Consider the following 16,858-nt stretch of genomic DNA (forward strand, 5'->3'; position numbering starts at 1 on the left):
CTATAAAGTGGGCATTTCTTAGGAGGAATTATAGTGATCCTCCTGGAGGGATCCTCAGTGGTTTGTCCCTTCAAAGAGGGTCACACACTTGAACGCTGCAGTGGCACGTTAATGCGCTATCCACAGCGCGATGACATGACATTCCAAAAGCGACGGTAGTGTAAACTCTAACTCAACTCTAAAGCGTATTAGGTCAACGGTACTTATCCTTCAGCCAACTTTTCAAACGTACTTCGAGGATTTTATGAAGGAACAAGAAAGGGATAAAAACTTTATTTGAAACATTAAAGTAATATTTCCTTGCCAGAATCAAAATGTACATTGCGAATTTACCAAAATTCGCCACAAAATACGCGAAAACGGGGACATTGAGACGCGCAGCTGCTGAGCTGCACTAGGCTTTCCGTCAAACAATTTGCTTTAATTTCGTTGCTTCTCCCGATTCCATGCGGTCTTCGCAGCTTATTTCTTATATTCAAGAAGCGAACAAACTATTATTTCACTTTTATATTTTCGGAAACATGCGTGGACTAGTGCGGGTTAACTATTCGTGAGTAGTGCTGCGCTGCATGTCACGATAGTTGTGCTTCTTGCCAAGAGTTTAATCGACAGCACGAACTGAAACATTTGTCGTCTGCTACAATCAACTCAACCTGCCACATCCACGTCATTATGTCATTGCCAAGAAAACTATAACTGACTATAGCTATCAGTTATAACTAAGTTCTATTAATCGTACGCTATATACATTTCATTGATTCATAGAGAATTCGAATAAAGGTACCAGATTTCCTGGTCGCTTAAAAGCCGGCGCCACGGTCGTTTTTGCGGTCGGCGTGCACATGTTTGAAAATGGCGTCTTTTGAATGCATTTTCACGAGTGATTCTGACGAAAAGTTATGGAATATATGCGCTTGGGACATTGTAACTGGTTCAGTACTGAAAATTTACAAGGGTGAAAGCAGCGCTCCACGAACATTGTGTATTATAGGTTCCGATTACCTAATCAGCGCGAATCCAAACAAACCCGTTCTGCAAACTTGGTCGCTTGAACGCAGTGAGCAGCTTCAGACGAAGCATATCTGTCCGGGCAAAGTTTCAGCATTGGCAGTGAGTCCTGACGGTGCACACTGCATAGCTGGCATACAAGAGAAGATATTTATTTGGCAGGTAAGACAGTGGAACACTTGCTGACATTATAAAACTCATGACTTGACACCGCAGATATGCACCGGAGACCTTCTTGCCATCCTCTCGTTACACTTCCAATCCATTACCTGCCTCCGCTTCTCTGACGATGGCTGCCACTTCGCCTCTGCGTCTCGTGATGGTCAAGTGATAGCGTGGGACCTTAACGCTGCCGTCACACCGCGGTTGACCGGTGGAACGCCAGATCCCCTGCACGTGTGGTCTCATCACAGCAACGATGTTACGGACTTATATTTCGGACTCGGTGGGACAAATGCTCGGGTGATCTCCTGCTCGCTGGACCAAACGTGTCGGGTGTACGAACTCCACTCGGGAGAGCAACTCTTCGAAGCCGTGCTCGATTCTGCGCTCACAGCAGTTGTCGCGGACGCGGCAGAAAGTAACGTCTTCGCTGGTAGTCTGACCGGAGCCATCTATCAGGTTCGTAAACTGTACTGTCTGTATGCTGTTAATTCGATAAGATAAGTGCAGGAAGCAGGGAGGGTAGGTGTCGGCCCAAATGTGTCATATGCTCGATTAATAGACGAGTTCAGAAAATCCCAGTGCTCTTTGCGCACGCATTGCATCCTGGGAGCTTACTGAGTGGGGGAACGAAGAATAATCCTTCACATTTCGCTTTCGCTGACCTTGACACGTCGTGGACAATGGACCGGTAGGGGAGAAATCCAAACAGTTTGGAGGCCACCCATTTCTTTCGGATTAGTAAACTCCCACAGTTCAAAGTGATGCTAAGCACTCTGGGATTTTCTGAACTCGTCTATTGGGGAACTGCTCAAGTGTGAATTTAGCAGACGCTTGGACATTTCCAATGTTGTTTCCAATTTCCACGTTATCATTAGAACGTTCTACTCGTAATTTAGACACACACACAAAAGGGGAGACATTAGGTTGATTCTTTTCAAAAGAAAAGTACTTAAATATATGCAAGGTTTATGGCGAAAAGAATGAAAGAGGGTTGCACTCCTTGAACTAGTTCAGGAGGAGCAGGCAGGGCAGGCGAAAAGAATAGACCTATCGTTTTAACATGTTTCTCCACAATTTTGATGTCATTCCGCAGAACATTTTGCATCAAAATAACTTTCGTCTTTCATCGCCTTGTGTTGTCGCCACACTCTTCGCCCAGGTGGCTCTGTACTCCGCCGACCCGCTCAGCCAACATGGATCCGCCTTCACGGGCCATGGTGCCCGCGTCACCTGCTTGTCCGTCTCCATCGACGGACAACTCCTCGTCTCTGGCTCGGAAGACAGGACTGCCCGCGTCTGGGACATACCCAGCAGACAGTGCATCCAGGTGTTGCAACACAAGGGACACGTTACAAATGCCTTCATCGCCCCAACGCCCATCCAGCTGCAAACGCTCAAAGAGTCCTGCAAGCCGCTTCTTCCGCTCGCCAAGTTCAAAAGCAGCGTCGATGCGGAAGGGAAAGGAGGTGCCGTCCGTGTCAACTTGGCAACGGTAGTGAAGAAGAAGGCGGCAGTTCGTATCAACGAGGAAGACGGCGCCAACCACAAGCTGTACGAGAGGATGTTGACGACGGCGGCAGACGGTGATGAAGACATGGGGGATGAGGAGGAAGATGATGATGGAGGTGCAGAGATGTTATCCGTGGAGGACTTGAGGAAAGAAGTGGCAAGGTTGAAGCAGGTCAATCAACAGTTGTACGACTTTGCGGCGAACCGCGTGATCAGCTGTCGGCAGGATGGGAGCGTAGACGGTATGCAACAGTGAAACGATTAATGAACCATATTGGTTGGAGTTCCATTGGTGTTTCTTTAACCGCTTAACCTTATTTGAGGAATTGTACATTTCAATGTGAAACGTAACTTCACTTTAGGTTCTCTCGAGATCGCAGTCAGCGTGCTGATGTCAACACATAGTTTGGTCTGAAAGTTGAATATAAAGAAGCTGAGGATAATATTATACCGAGCACATTCTGAAACAATTTTAATCGAGTCAAGTGAACTTATACAGGGTGCATCACCAACTGACTGACTGACCAAAAACTGACCAAAAAGTTCATAAAAAAGCTAGAGAGTAGCATTGATGATGTTTCTGCAGTTGAGTTCTACGGCCAGGCGGACATCCTCCCGAAGAAAATGTGCAACTACAAGATGACCAATTACCTAAAATTAATTAATTACCTTTATAGTCTCTCAATCTGCTATCTCGCTTTTGCCCGAAATTCCCTATTTAAAAATGTAATTAATGAATTTCAGGTAATTAGTCGTCTGGTAGTTACATACTCTCTTCAAGAGGATGTCCGCCTGTCCGTGGAACACAACTGCAAAAACAACATCTGTGCTGCTCTCGTACTATTTTATAAAAAAATTCTGGTCAGTACGCGACGCACCCTGTATGTGTAAGCCATTTTACATTCAGGATTGTACCAGTATTTTCCACGTACATTTAATTTTATGTCACTGCAAACTTTTTCTACGTAAAACAGCGCAGGAGGAATCTTGTCAAATAATCGTGTCTCGTGCGCAAAATCATATAGTACGCATTTATTGGTGCCATAATACTCTTGCTTTACATTTAATTTCGTGCTTTGGCGAGATAGGATGGGCATCAATAATTTATGCGTTTACTTCAAAACTTGCACACTATACAAAAACTGTGAATGCCTGCTGTAACTGGAGATCTTCAAGTGGCATTCCATGCCCTGTCTGCAACGCAGAGAGTGACACCAGTCGCAACAAGGGACATCCCCATGTATGTATCTGTAACAAAAAGAAGACATTGGTCCAATAACCTTTGAAAGACTTTTTGAAAATGTTTACGTTACTACAGCAAGCAGACACGTTTGAAGCTTTAGCATCAAACTTCGAGTGTTTTTTAAATACTTTTGCAGTATAGACAACCTTCTCTCAGGAGTCACTCTACTAATGCAAAGGACAGTTCTCCCTTCCTCATTCCAGTTATCTCCCAGGATGCAACGCGTGCGCAAGGAGCACTGGGATTTTCTGAAATCGTCTACTGGCTAAAGCAGACTATGCTTAGGGCCTGACTTTTTCGGGTTTTATTTTGGGCCAAATTCGGGGGGTAAATATCGGGTGATATTTTTCATTCGAAAATTCGGGTGTATTCGGGTTAAATCCCGTTACGGCATATTCTGTCGTCAGGAATTCGGGTGATTTTTTTTTTGTTTAATAAAAATTTGTCTTAACATGGAACTAATGTTTAGCAATGTTATCAAACTTTATTTTAATGCACGCTTACGAGTGTGCCAGGCGACCCTGATGTTTTCGGGTAGATTCGGGTTAAACCCGAATTTTACAGATTTCGTTCGGGGGGTAAATATCGGGCGGATACGGGTTTAACCCTAAAAAGTCAGGCCCTAACTATGCTGTGACTCTGTGCTGTGTTTCTTTTTCAACCAAGTAGTAATTGCAGAAAATTGGGCAGGGTCCACTCCATGTTGAAAACGAGCACACAACGCAAAGACGGACAACACACACAAGTAACCCAGTGATTCGGGTAATGACGTGTGACCTCATTTTCGCTGCTTTGGAATTCTTCCACGTTTAAAGTGAATCAAGGGTAACTCTGAGTTGCTCCGGTTAAGGAAACTTGCCCTATGTATCTAAGATATAAAATCAGAGCAGGAGGCATTGAACGTGTCATCTTTACTGTAGAAGACGTTCTGCGGACAGTACAATACTCACAAGTGTTGCCAACAGACTCTCCAAGCAGACGTCCCGCCAGGGTGACAAACACAAATGTCAGCGAGTTGGTCAGAGGCACAGCTAACGACAGGTCTGAAAATGATTAGCAATATTTATCTTGTACTAACTAATACACGCATGAAAATCATGTTTAGCACACTTGGCAGTATAAAAGCACAAAGCACCGCAATTTCGCGCGTACCAGCCGCGGCTTATGCGCGATTTTTTTTTTCTCACTGGCGCTCTGCGGCTAATCCACCTGTGCTGCTTATCTCATGAGTATTTTTCCCTGGTACTTTCTCCATACACCGGTTTTAACGAAAGTGCCGACAGTGTCTCTGGAACAGGAGCCCCCTGTCAATGTACGAACAGTGCGTAACAGGGGCCCGTCCACATTTGAGTACGTAGATTGATCTTCCTGGTGCCTTCCCCCAAGCAGCTTTAATGTAAGTGGTGACAGTGATTCATGTCTTCTTGAAGGCCACTGACCCGTCGATCCATGAAAAACACGCTACAAGGGCACAATCCGATCTTGGTAGAACACTACAGGTTTTCCCGGCGATTTTAATCCAAGTGCCAGCTAAATTAATCCATGCCCCATAAAGTTTGCATGGCACATGGATTAAAATTGGCGGGAAAACCTGTAGAACTGACCACCTCTGTTGCACATCATGCCGACCCCCGAGTGTGGACCACAAGGTTTATGGCCTTCTCTATGATCTCTTTGGTTGCCCAAATCAGTCTCCTCGTATTGCCCGCGGCTTATCTGCCAGAAAATTTTCAAAACTTTCCTAGAAACGGGTCCTGCGGTGCGGCTTATACGCGTGGAATTATGGTATATCACTTTTAGGACCAAGGGCTGTGTTCCTCAGCCTTGGCGGGGGGTGAAGTATGGACGCTCGTCACAAGTTCTATCCCCATACTTTGTCTTACCTGTCGAGCCCAAGGCCAAGGCATATATTGCCGATCCGCTCTGATTTATGAGGAACGGCAGAACGTACTTGGAAAGAAAAGTTGCAATCGTTTCAGTGTTATCATATATAGCAATGACAAATGGGGCATACTTTAGGTTTTGCAGCTAGGAACTTGACTTCCGCAAGCCACTGTTCGATGGCGTTGGGGCGTTTTATATTTTCGACTCCTTTGCTTCCTCTGCGTATGAGAGGTATCGAAAATCCCCATAGTGCTGCAACTGCTACAAGCCATAGGACTGCGACTGCGGAGAAGAAATCAATCGAACACACACGCAGACGAACATGGCTCGGCAACACATACTTGGATCGAGCATTTTCAACAGTTGAGGGAGGGGCCGCCCATAGCTTTAAAATACACTCAGCTCATCCTGTAATTTGCATATATCCGGGAGAAAATGTGCTCTGAATGTTATGAATGAACTCGTGCTTGCGATATGTTTTGTTTACAAGGTATATATGCGGTAATTTCGTATCGTTCTTAAACTAGATACTAGAACATCCTAAAAGGTATAATTGTAAATTTCGCATAATTTATCTAAAGCATTATTATAGTTTCAGTTTTGTTGTGCAGTCGATGTTGTTGAAAGAGCCAGTATGTAAATACGAAAGTAAATGCATCAAGGTGAGCCTGAAACCGAAACTAAACTGGCACGCGCGAAGACACGAAGGCACCATTGAAAGTCAGGGCTTTCCTTTGGTGTACTTCTTTGGAAGAGCAGTGCTCAGCCACGCGCATCATTTGCTTGTCAGATTGGAAACAACAAAAAATGTCTAGTGGACACGAGCACAAGAAAAACGATTCTCGCGCGCGGCGTCTGCGGCCAATCGGCCAATCGCGAAGTAGCATCTCTCTCCGCCTTCCATTGTGAGTTGTGACAATTGAACCGGGTCCTTGACCTTCCCCGATGTTCGGAGGGATTAATTTCAAGTGTCAATTCTAAGGTGAGATTATCATTCAGCGAGTTTTCAAACGCTTGCTTCAGGGAAACAACCGTGCCAGTGTCATGTGATGCCGACGGAAGCATACCTTGCCATGCCGCGTCTCAGACATGTGCTTTCTTGATTGCAAACGACTCTTCTTTTGAGAAGATAAATCATTTACCCGTAATTTAAAAATCATCGAGTGAAGCGTTAGGTGGTTTATGACGATGGAGGGTGGGTGCAGAAACAAGTTTTATTTAGGTATTTCGTATAGTACACAAGGCAGCAAAACGAATGTCAACTTCGTCAACAAGTTCAACAAACGAAACAAGCCAGGATACTTATCACAGTAATTTCGTTGACTCGATGAGTAAATTAACAAAAAGAAAAAAAATGCGATCACCAAAATAGCCCGATAGCCCAGTAGTTGGACGGAGGAGAGTCACATGGACACAAATGTGCCACATTGAGTCACATGCAGTCAAAAATTACAGCTACCTCTCTAGTGAACATGTAACAACCGACAAAACAAATCAACAATTGCATTGATTGCACAATAATGATTCCATTAAAGTTTGACTTGTTGAATGGCAAAGTTTAGGTACAATCCAGAACAGTGTTGGTGCCAACTGCCACTTTGAAAATACACACATCCTACAAAGCATTCTCATTAATGTCCTGCACGGATGGAAAGAATGATTCTGCAACACATGCTTTCTTCCAGTCACCTGCACTTGCTTGGAAGTTCTTAGCCTCGTGCCATGTTGCTTCATGTTTTGGGTCATGGTCTGAAAATGCACTTTCTATCCTAACACTATCGTAAAGGAGTACCGCACATATAAACTAACTAGATGTTGCTGTTATTTGCCAGGTGCAGTACTGTATTAGAACAACACATGCATATTCACTGTTGAAAGAGGCATACACCCGTATTCCTTCTACTCCTTGTATAGCTGAGATGATGTTCCAGTATGGCCATTATCTGAACCCTACAGTTTCAAAACAGGAACACAACATTGCTGCCAGAAGAGCAACCTACAAACAAACAAAATTACACACACACACTACATAATCATGTGTGATGTAAAGTAGTTCCTCCAGCAGTTGTCACAGCCACTGTCAAGCAAGTGGCAAAATAGTTGGCAACATTGACTATACAGCTGTAAGTCTAATAAGTAGTAAGTAAGTAATCTGTGGAAAAGGCAGCACCTTCAAATTCAGCTCAAAAGGAAAATCGGGGCATACCGCACACCCTGTCGGTAAAGAGGAATAATTTTAAACTGGAACAAAGCCTGGCGAAGAAATTTTTTAGCATGTCCGCACAGTTCGCTGTTTTTTGCTGGACCCTCGTTTCAAAGAGGCCCACCAGGGGTGCCAAACCATCCATCCATCCAGACACGAGGTGTCCACACATGATGCAGGCACTTCAAAATATTGACCGTCTTACATATAGGCACGTTTGGCTGTCCATCTGCATTGTCAATGACCCTCTCTGCTATTGAGGCGAGTGGGTCCTGCAGTCTTGGAAGCAGTGTTTCTTTTTCCATTTCCTTCTTGGTGCTAGCTATCACCTCAGCTATAAGAGACAGAGGCCTGCGAAAGATTACTCGGGGTACTGTGTGAAACACTGTGAACTTGAAATACGGGCAAATAAGCCGAGGCAAGCTCCATCTAGGGACAAACAGAAGACCTAGACTACTCGTTGACCTTGAAATACACGTCACTGCACATCGGGGAACCCCTGTTTGAAAGACTAGGGACTGGGAAGTTCCTTCTGGAGGAATATCTAGCGATGTCACGCCCAGTTGAGGGAAATTTGGGGACTTTTAAGCAACTTTTAGGTGCTTAAGAGTGCTTAATTCCATATAGCCTGGGCTTGTTTAAATTTTGTGGGTTCTCAGGATGACGTTGATGGACTGCTTCGATACCAGCGATGCATCCGCTGCGGGAGTGACTCAGCCTCATGAGTCCCTCACTTTTGTCACTTGGAAACGTGACGACGGCCGAAGCCTGAAGAATCTTCGTGGTCTGCTGTGCTCTTTCTTCTCAGAGTCTGGGCTTCCTGGGTCATCCATTTCCTGAAGAGTGTACATGGCAATCTTTCAGTTCAGAAATCTTGGATAAATGGCTAATTCTACTGGTCGATTTTGGGCGTGCCTTTTTTTTTCAATGCGGCAGGGAATGTCTTTACTGTTCTGGTTTTGCTGGTTCTTTTGAATCAACTCTCTCTTTCTTACAGTAGAACAATCCTCCTTGTTCAGTCGAGAACGCTCCGATTCACCTGAAACTTAGAAGCACTGGTGTCTATTTCGCATCTCGCGGGGATGAGTCGTCAAACTTGTCTGCCTTGAGCATTTTCAGCACTGCGGTTTCCCCTATACTTTGCCACACAACCGCGGAAGACACTCCCTCCGATGCACAACCTCCGCTGGAGCTGCCACCAGACCCTTGGGCTGGAGCGCAGTTATATTTTGCTGGTGGATTAATTCCCTCCATGCTGGATCTTGCTGCTCCGCAGCAGATTTGAGCACTTGTCCCATGTGGACCAGTGGAATTTACCATTACAAATTATGTAAATCACATTACAATACATTTAAATGCCATACAAATTACAGTATCGTGCCAAAATTTTTTTTTTAAATCCTGGTTCCTGCAGATAATCTCAGTCCTCAATTAAATAAGTTTACTTGACAAAAGTACCATCTGACGTTATTCTTCTCTTCAAGAAATGTTGTCACAGCCATAACAGACGCTTACCTTATAGCTGGCTTCTTGAGAAAGACTGCGTCCAAACTTAAAGCTGACCCTAGCTTGTCTGGCTCGCTTTGCATCGACAGCGGCCGACTCGTCGAGGAGATGTTCCAGTTCCCAGACGTTCATACGGCCGGCGTACTTCGCCTTTCCCTCGGGAACGGATAGCTGGCGTGCCAGATGCTTGACAAAGTTCTATATGGACGCACAATTTGGTGGACCATTATTAAACCTATATGCTGCTGTTAATTGGCGTTGTCACAAAAATTTGAACAGGATATTTGTTTTATGACAGCTGTGCAGCCGACATGCAGCCACTGTACTCACCACCGGTGGCTGATTAGCAACATACTGCTTGACGGTCTTGTAGACGTCGTCTTCTTCCGCTTCCTGCAGAGAAGGCGAGGCGTTATTGGGTAGACTTTTTGGTACGGTATTTGTTGTCGCAAATGTCAGACGGACAAGACATGGAAAGCAGGCTCACTTCGATCATGTCCTGTATGTCTTGTAGACGATTTTCCTTTTTGCTAGGGTCGTCGTCACTTGCCCCCTCCATTTGCTTGAAAGAAAGTGTTATCATGTGTTATGTATAAGTGTTACGAAAGTGTCTTTGAAAAGCCTAATGTGAAAAATGAGGGAGACACTGACGGAAATTTTCCTGGAGGGTTGTCTAATGAAGAACACTGCTACTCGACGTTTATAGTTAAACGTCGGTTCTTTTCTTTCTTTAAACTGATTGCGCTCTCATCAAAGAGACTGCTCTATCAAATATATAGTATCAAAATTTGGATGAGTTGCATACTTTCACTGGCCTTATGTTAGTATGTTATGTACGAAAATTCCAACAAGTATTGCACCTTAACATTGTTAAGACCTGTTCTTATTGCTTCTGCCAGGTTGTCCCAATCCCAACTAACAGTTTATTTCAATCTGACATGTGCTCAAGATTGATCTACCACAATATCATATAATGAAACTTTTTGAGTTTGAGTGTGATTATAGAAACCATATATAATGAAACTATTCTCTAATTTATGAACCATTGCGTTAATTTTTTTCTTGGCTTTTTTGTTTCGGCTCGGTGTGTGCTATTGCTGCAAATTTTAATTTTACTATCACAAATGCTCTTCTCTGTGGTGCTTTGCCTCGAGGGTATAAATAATGGATGGGATTTTTTTTTGAATTAGCAGAAATTTCAAATAAAGAATTAATGCTGCTGAAGACAAAATGACCGAAACAAAATGAAGACCGAAGAAGCAGCAATGCCTTACGGCCCATTCTTCGAGAAGCCTCATTCCTGTGATACCGTCCAAGCTCTTATTGTAGTCTCGGGCCACCTGCGTAAAAATGGACGTGGCGTACTTGTGTGGGAACACGGATTTCTCAAAGATGTACCTTTATGTCATGCTTCCAGAACCTGCGCGTGCTCGGGAGACTTGCAGCCGGGGCCACTTCTTTTATCTGCAGGAGGTCGGGTAAGAAAATTGTGCTGTGGACACCTTAAAGGGGCGCTCCACTGTGTCTCTAAGAGTATCTGCTACTGGTGGAAAAAGGGAGGACAGGTCGCTGCGACCCTCACCTTGAGGACCACAGTTCCAGCAATGATGATGCAAATTATGTTGACCACAGTGAGGCTGAAGGAAACCGCTCCGAGCATCGCGCACTCCTTGTGCATGCTGTAGCGGTCGAAGTAGTAGGGTTGGAAGTTTGCGGGCGCTACGAAAGCTTGCGGGACGGATATCACCGTTCCTGTGGCGTTTATCTAAACGAGGGCGTGTAATTAAACGGTGGAGTTGAAGGAGAAGTACAGCATAGAGGTAGGCATAGTCTGTAGACATCTATCTCTGGACACACTGAGAACGTGTCCCTACCAGAATGTTTTCTTGCGTCAGGGACTTGAACACCTTGACGAGGGATAGCGACCAGAGCAGACCCTGAAACGAGGAGCGTTTATTTGCGGCAAGGTTTGCTTCCACAGCTTAGCAAAGATAAGAGAGTTCAAAAATATATTAAAGGGGGCACTAAATGCAAAAAACAAGCTCGCTCCAACTTATGTCACATGCAATCTCGTACTTGTTATCATAATTCAAAACTTCGATTCCGTTACGGGGCTACAATCGAAAGTATACCGGGCTCTCTCTCGCTTCAGCGGTAAGACGTGAACGTTGTTTCAGATCCTGCATCAGTGTTTTTAGTCCATGCTGCGCATGAATACGCGTACCACGCCACGGAGCAGTTCCGGTGATAAATATAGTGCGTGTTGGGAAGTGGACTGGCGTCGCTGTCCGAGGGACGTGAAGATAAATCTTGTGAGTGGAACATTCCCTAGAACTGTTGTGGGCTACAATTCAGTGAATCGGTATTGAAAAATGCAGCAATGCGCATCATGCCGCACATGTACGGAACACTACGATCGGACCCGTTTTGAAATCCACACGCCTACGATAGGTATGCACCCGCTTCTCCTGCTGTCTCATTGGACACCACCAATCTTTGCCTCTGTCTCATTGGACGGCTTTGTTTTCATTGCATTTTTCTCCTAAACGGTAGCGCTGTCTGAGCTAATTTTGCTTGCATTATACTAATAGAAATATGGACTTTCATTTGAGAGCAGGTTGTTTTTGCTTTTTAGTGCCCCTTTAAGGTAAGATATGCTGGCATTGGATGCATTAGTGGCAGCCCTAGACTAAGGGAAACCACTACATTGTGAATGCAATAAATGTAGTATATAGTCCAGGTGTGTTTGTACTACAAAACAAGAGTACGCCTAGTATATTGATGGATTGCTCTGGCAACAATGCCTGCAGGGCCAATCTTGGCGGCATTTTCCCGACTACTTTTCGGGGACAGCAACGCTGAAACTTTGCTGCTGACATATACGTACACTGACGACCAGCGAAGCGTGCACTTACTGTGTTAATGATTGGTGGCAGGAGAGATGCAGAAATGGCAACGCCTACCAAGCAAGCCGAATTCCCTCCTAATATCGCCATGGCAACACCTCCCCCCGAAGGCAGAGCCACAAGGGCTCCGACCCAAAGACTGCGCCAGTGCCCTCTTTGAAACGGGAACGAAGCATTTAATGTGGTTACTGGACTATTAATTAAGGACATACCTGGAACTCATTTCTGAATTCGGCCAACGGGACGGACTCCAACTGGTGCCCTCGTACGGTGGAATATCGCCCCAGAACGCATTTAAGAGGCCAAAACAGAAACCTATATATCGGAGTCAATGTCTTGCAGATTAGATTAGGTACAAAAATTATGCGGACTTGTCTACTATAAATCCAGAGTTCCACTTATATTTACCAAAAAGGAGGCAAATAAACAGGCCAATCAGCTCCGTTTTGAGGCCGACTTTCGTCAGGGTTTTGTCCTGAATGATGATACCAAAAGTGATAGCCATGATGGGGCCCTGTGCAATTGATAGGGGTCAGTAAAAAATAAAAAAATAAAAACCCACGTGAAAAAATTTTGCAAAAAAAAAAGCGGTTTATCGAACAGTTTTTGCATGAAACCGTCTTTAAAAAAATGTCCTTATAGAGTTGTTTGCTAGTGCAGTTTGAAAGTGGAAATTGTTTCATAAACCACTCGTAATTGCAAATATTTTTCACCCGGGAAGGTCAAGCTTTGTGCTTACCATCAGTGGAGAAACCAGCATGGCAGCTATGATGGAAACGACATTGTTGTCCATCAGTCCCAGTGCAGCAATCATGCTGTAATTTTTGAAAAATTGGCTGGCAACTTTTTCCTGCGGGATGCTTCGAGGTACTTACCCCGCAAGAATTACAAAAGCAACATAGTCGAAGGTCATTTCTCCCTGAGCTCTCACTCCAGAGACAACCTGCGATGGTGCACACCATAATGTGAAGCACCGTATTTGCGGTATATGAACGCGAACTTGCCTGTGCTACTGTAAGCCGTGCTGTAACAGACTTGAAGAATTTTCTGTGCATAGAACGAAATGTACTGTGCTTTTGTTCTTCTTTGCTGTCTACGTCCCTTGTGTAAAAAAAACAAGATGCTGACCATATTGTGACACAGCCTTTGGCAGATGTTTGCGTTTCGTGGCAGACGACACTTCATTATAGTGTTTTCAGCGTGTTATTTTTCGATAATTTCTGTATTCCGTATCACTACGGACACATCAATTAAATGTACGGTATACATAGACATCGTCAATCGACATCAACAAACCGACAAAAAAATTGAGTTCGGCATCGAAGCTGCTGCATGATAGAAAGCCGCCGTTGATATACTCGTTGTATATGGAGATGGTGTGGTATGAGATGGTATATATACTTGTTGTGGTATGGAGGTGGTATATAAACCACACAAAGGTGGTTGATAACTTGTTCAGCACAAGTGTGCGATGTCAGCATAGATACAAAATACAGGAACGTATGAAATATACAAAATGCAAGTGAAGACTTAATGAAAGAAAAAAAATTAAACAAGGAAGGGGAATACTAATAGAACACGTTAGTATCATACTCTGCAGCTTTCTCCTCGCGCTGTGATATCGTTTCTGCATCGTCATTCTCCATCCGCTTGAAAAATATTGGACACGGCATGACACTGTAGGAAAGACAGTCCTTTTAGAAAGCTGGGGCATGAAACCTTAAAAAATCTGCACAAAAATTAACGAAAACGAGAGAGGTACCCAACACTCGAGTCATATTTACTGCCAATGCCCCTCGTCGTGAGGTCGTGGAGGATGGAGTCTGTGAGCGCTCCAGGTTCACATGGGAAGCATACCTGCACAGGTGACTTGGTTAGAACTAACCCCGAAGGTGTTAAGGCAAAATGGACGGGAAGGTTGTGGAGAACGCTCACCTGGTAGAACTTGTCCGCTTCGGTCGTGCACCAGACGGCATTGGTGATCTTGTAGCACTCCAGGCACTCCTTCAGCGACTGAAGGAGGAAGAAACCGCACAATTAGTATACTCTTATTAAACAAAGCGAAAAGAAGAGTTCTGCTAAATTCCTCCGGTGTGTGGCTTAGGGCCAATTGTGATGGAGCCCGGGAGGAGATTGTGAAATAAATGCACGAAGGGCAGCCTGGGCAGGACATACATTTTTAGAGGCTATGTTCGTTAAGGCTATTCTGTGTATAAGAGCACCTTGTGCGACAGTGTTTACCTGCTTCAATGAGGTGTGACCTTCGCTGCCAGTGGATGTTTCTTTGTCAACATCTGAAAACAGACAGATAACAGTTAGGGATGTTCCCAGTACGTCCTATACCCACCCTCCCAAAGATCTTGCCCCCCAGAAAAAAAATGTCTGCCAATAAGGCTGAAGGAACTCCAAAATAGGTTTTAAAAAATGCCCCTAAAACAGGCATATACGGAGGTCACAATAGGTCATCACCATCCCCTCCTCCTCCTAGAGATGAAAATCCTGTGCAAATCCCTGCAATAGACAGGAAAAAAAAGAAGAAAAAAAGAAACGGAAACAGTGCTCCGTCCTGTCATCACAGACCATTATTTTTCGTTTCGTTGTACACCATCATATTCGAAAGAAGCGCTCTTTCTGTTGCGTCCCATTTTTCTGTTTCCTGGTCCGTGCCTAGGGAATTCCTAGGGACACCCATCCACGCCTTACTCAAAGGTCACATCTTTGTTGTACTCTCGGTGATTCGGCAAGTATTAGCCGACACACCTCGTTACCTTTTCGAAAAGGGGCACTCGAGCTTGGTGAAGCGAACACCAGGGTGCTCAATAACATTCCGTGTAGTCACCGTTACAAAAAGGAAAAAAGAAGAAGAGGAAGGAAAAAAAGAGTCCTCTAGTTACCCTCGGAGTCCTCCGTTTTAGCTTCTTCCCGTTCTTTGGCGGCCTGGGATTCTTCTTTGGGTATGTTCACGAAGAACCACATACCGGCGCGGGACGTTTGCTGAATCTCGCCGGACATTTTGGACCAAGTCGTTGCGGATTGCACGTTTGCTGTAACCTAAAACTGGTAATCAATGGGCGCATGCAGATCACAAATCTCCTACTGTCGGCGAACTAATGTCCAGCGTTCGACGGCTTTTACTTCTGCCTTCGGTTTGTTAGCATTTTGTAGCCGGCAGCCGATAAGATAAGTCCCATGTGGCCGTATAGCACGCCTTCGAGAGGTTTATTTATGAAAAGGCGATCCCCTGCGCGATAGGCGAGACTAGGGATCTTCCTAGGGAATCTAGGGATAGTATCATTACGCGAGAGGGTATAGGCAGTATTAGGCAATTGAATGATGGCAGTTGAAGAAGTGTTGTCCACTTCGTCTTGTGTGTTCCTCAAACTCAAGGAAATGTGTAATTGCCTCATCCAGTACAACGTTGCAAGGGATAGTCACTTGAGACCCTGAAATGTTGAACATGTTCCAGCAAGAGATAAACTGATGTTCTGAGGCTGGAACAACATAGAAGGGACAGATACAAACAAAGCCTCAACTGCCTAAGAAATCAACGATGAAGGTTGATGAAAGATGAAAGTCACTGAAAAGGTTAGCCAGCTGTAGGGATCGAACCCACATCTTCTGGCCAGTTTTACACACGTTCCAGTTTTGACACCCCGCAGTCTTTATTTTGTTTTAAACTTAAAAGCGGGCCATTTCTTTTTTCTCCCTATTTTAAATTGTTTCGACTATGGCTTGCAAAAATTGCAAATAGCAACAAACAAAACTTTTTTTTTTTCTGATGCCATGCATTTTTTTAAAATCAGATTTTTGTCAATTACTTTTTTCTAGAGAACAGCAAAGAAGCAACCGCAGGTACGGATGCAGTATTTGCTCTAGGGTGTTCAGTAGTGTAGCGACATTTAACCTAGGTTATTCTGGGTTAATGTACCACACTGTTATTTGCATCGACGCGAACCTGCACTTCCGTTGTTGCAGCAAATGGGGTAATAGACACACACAAAGTTGATGTCACAAGTGCTGAAACTTACCAGGCGGTGACATCACAGGGTGCTTACCAGTGAAGGGGCAGTGTGCCTATGAGAAGCAACGGGCATGGTGGAGGTTCTTCCTGCTCCGACGTCGAAGCGGAAGTGTGTTCAAGAATTTTTCGCTTAGGTAAACAATAATCTTTTGCTGAATACCCCGGCATGCAGTATAGCACAAGTGTAACATCTATTAAAGTGTCATAGCCTCCCTAATTTAGGATCACCTAGTCCCAGTTTCTATTCACCGACTGGTCTACCTACATGTACTAGAATACAACACCGAAGTGTGAAAGGCTAACAGTTCATAAGCTCTTCACATTTATCATGCATGCATGGTGTAGCAAAGTTTTCTTTCAACATGGAAAAGAAAAAAAAACTGCAGATTTCTTGCAGCGTAAGTTTCGGAGCT

General features: G+C 44.5%; 3 protein-coding genes and 1 long non-coding RNA gene across 6 annotated transcripts; 2 read left to right on the top strand and 2 right to left on the bottom strand.

The window, feature by feature from the left end:
- The first annotated feature begins 812 nt into the window (after positions 1 to 812).
- On the top strand, positions 813 to 3,194 carry LOC135398897 (WD repeat-containing protein 18-like). The gene is made up of 3 exons (XM_064630438.1): positions 813 to 1,170; positions 1,225 to 1,629; positions 2,333 to 3,194. Exons 1-3 carry the CDS (start codon positions 853 to 855, stop codon positions 2,936 to 2,938), a joined length of 1,329 nt encoding a protein of 442 aa, XP_064486508.1. The 5' UTR covers positions 813 to 852; the 3' UTR covers positions 2,939 to 3,194.
- Positions 3,195 to 3,699: 505 nt separating this feature from the next.
- On the bottom strand, positions 3,700 to 6,285 carry LOC135398898 (transmembrane protein 234 homolog). The gene is made up of 5 exons (XM_064630440.1): positions 6,151 to 6,285; positions 5,940 to 6,091; positions 5,809 to 5,875; positions 4,876 to 4,968; positions 3,700 to 3,930 (listed from the first exon to the last, which is right to left on the bottom strand). Exons 1-5 carry the CDS (start codon positions 6,161 to 6,163, stop codon positions 3,854 to 3,856), a joined length of 402 nt encoding a protein of 133 aa, XP_064486510.1. The 5' UTR covers positions 6,164 to 6,285; the 3' UTR covers positions 3,700 to 3,853.
- A 236-nt stretch (positions 6,286 to 6,521) lies between these two features.
- Positions 6,522 to 16,812, top strand: LOC135398905 (uncharacterized). The gene is made up of 3 exons (XR_010424146.1): positions 6,522 to 6,791; positions 10,936 to 10,996; positions 16,471 to 16,812. It is a non-coding gene; the product is annotated as an uncharacterized LOC135398905 (long non-coding RNA).
- On the bottom strand, positions 7,004 to 15,647 carry LOC135398901 (uncharacterized). Of its 3 annotated transcripts, none has more exons than XM_064630445.1 (19): positions 15,319 to 15,647; positions 14,666 to 14,718; positions 14,360 to 14,437; positions 14,187 to 14,281; positions 14,018 to 14,101; positions 13,429 to 13,525; positions 13,300 to 13,367; positions 13,164 to 13,239; positions 12,833 to 12,938; positions 12,637 to 12,739; positions 12,434 to 12,578; positions 11,393 to 11,455; positions 11,101 to 11,283; positions 10,917 to 10,982; positions 10,793 to 10,858; positions 10,006 to 10,080; positions 9,849 to 9,911; positions 9,528 to 9,716; positions 7,004 to 8,848 (listed from the first exon to the last, which is right to left on the bottom strand). In XM_064630445.1, exons 1-19 carry the CDS (start codon positions 15,434 to 15,436, stop codon positions 8,732 to 8,734), a joined length of 1,845 nt encoding a protein of 614 aa, XP_064486515.1. In that variant the 5' UTR covers positions 15,437 to 15,647; the 3' UTR covers positions 7,004 to 8,731. The 3 variants fall into 3 exon arrangements, with proteins under 3 accessions (XP_064486515.1, XP_064486516.1, XP_064486517.1); XM_064630446.1 differs by lacking the exon at positions 15,319 to 15,647 and adding an exon at positions 15,005 to 15,159; XM_064630447.1 differs by lacking the exon at positions 15,319 to 15,647 and adding an exon at positions 14,872 to 14,942.
- Positions 16,813 to 16,858: the final 46 nt, after the last annotated feature.

Source organism: Ornithodoros turicata, chromosome 6 (genome assembly GCF_037126465.1).
Source record: "Ornithodoros turicata isolate Travis chromosome 6, ASM3712646v1, whole genome shotgun sequence".
NCBI lineage: Eukaryota > Metazoa > Arthropoda > Arachnida > Ixodida > Argasidae > Ornithodoros > Ornithodoros turicata.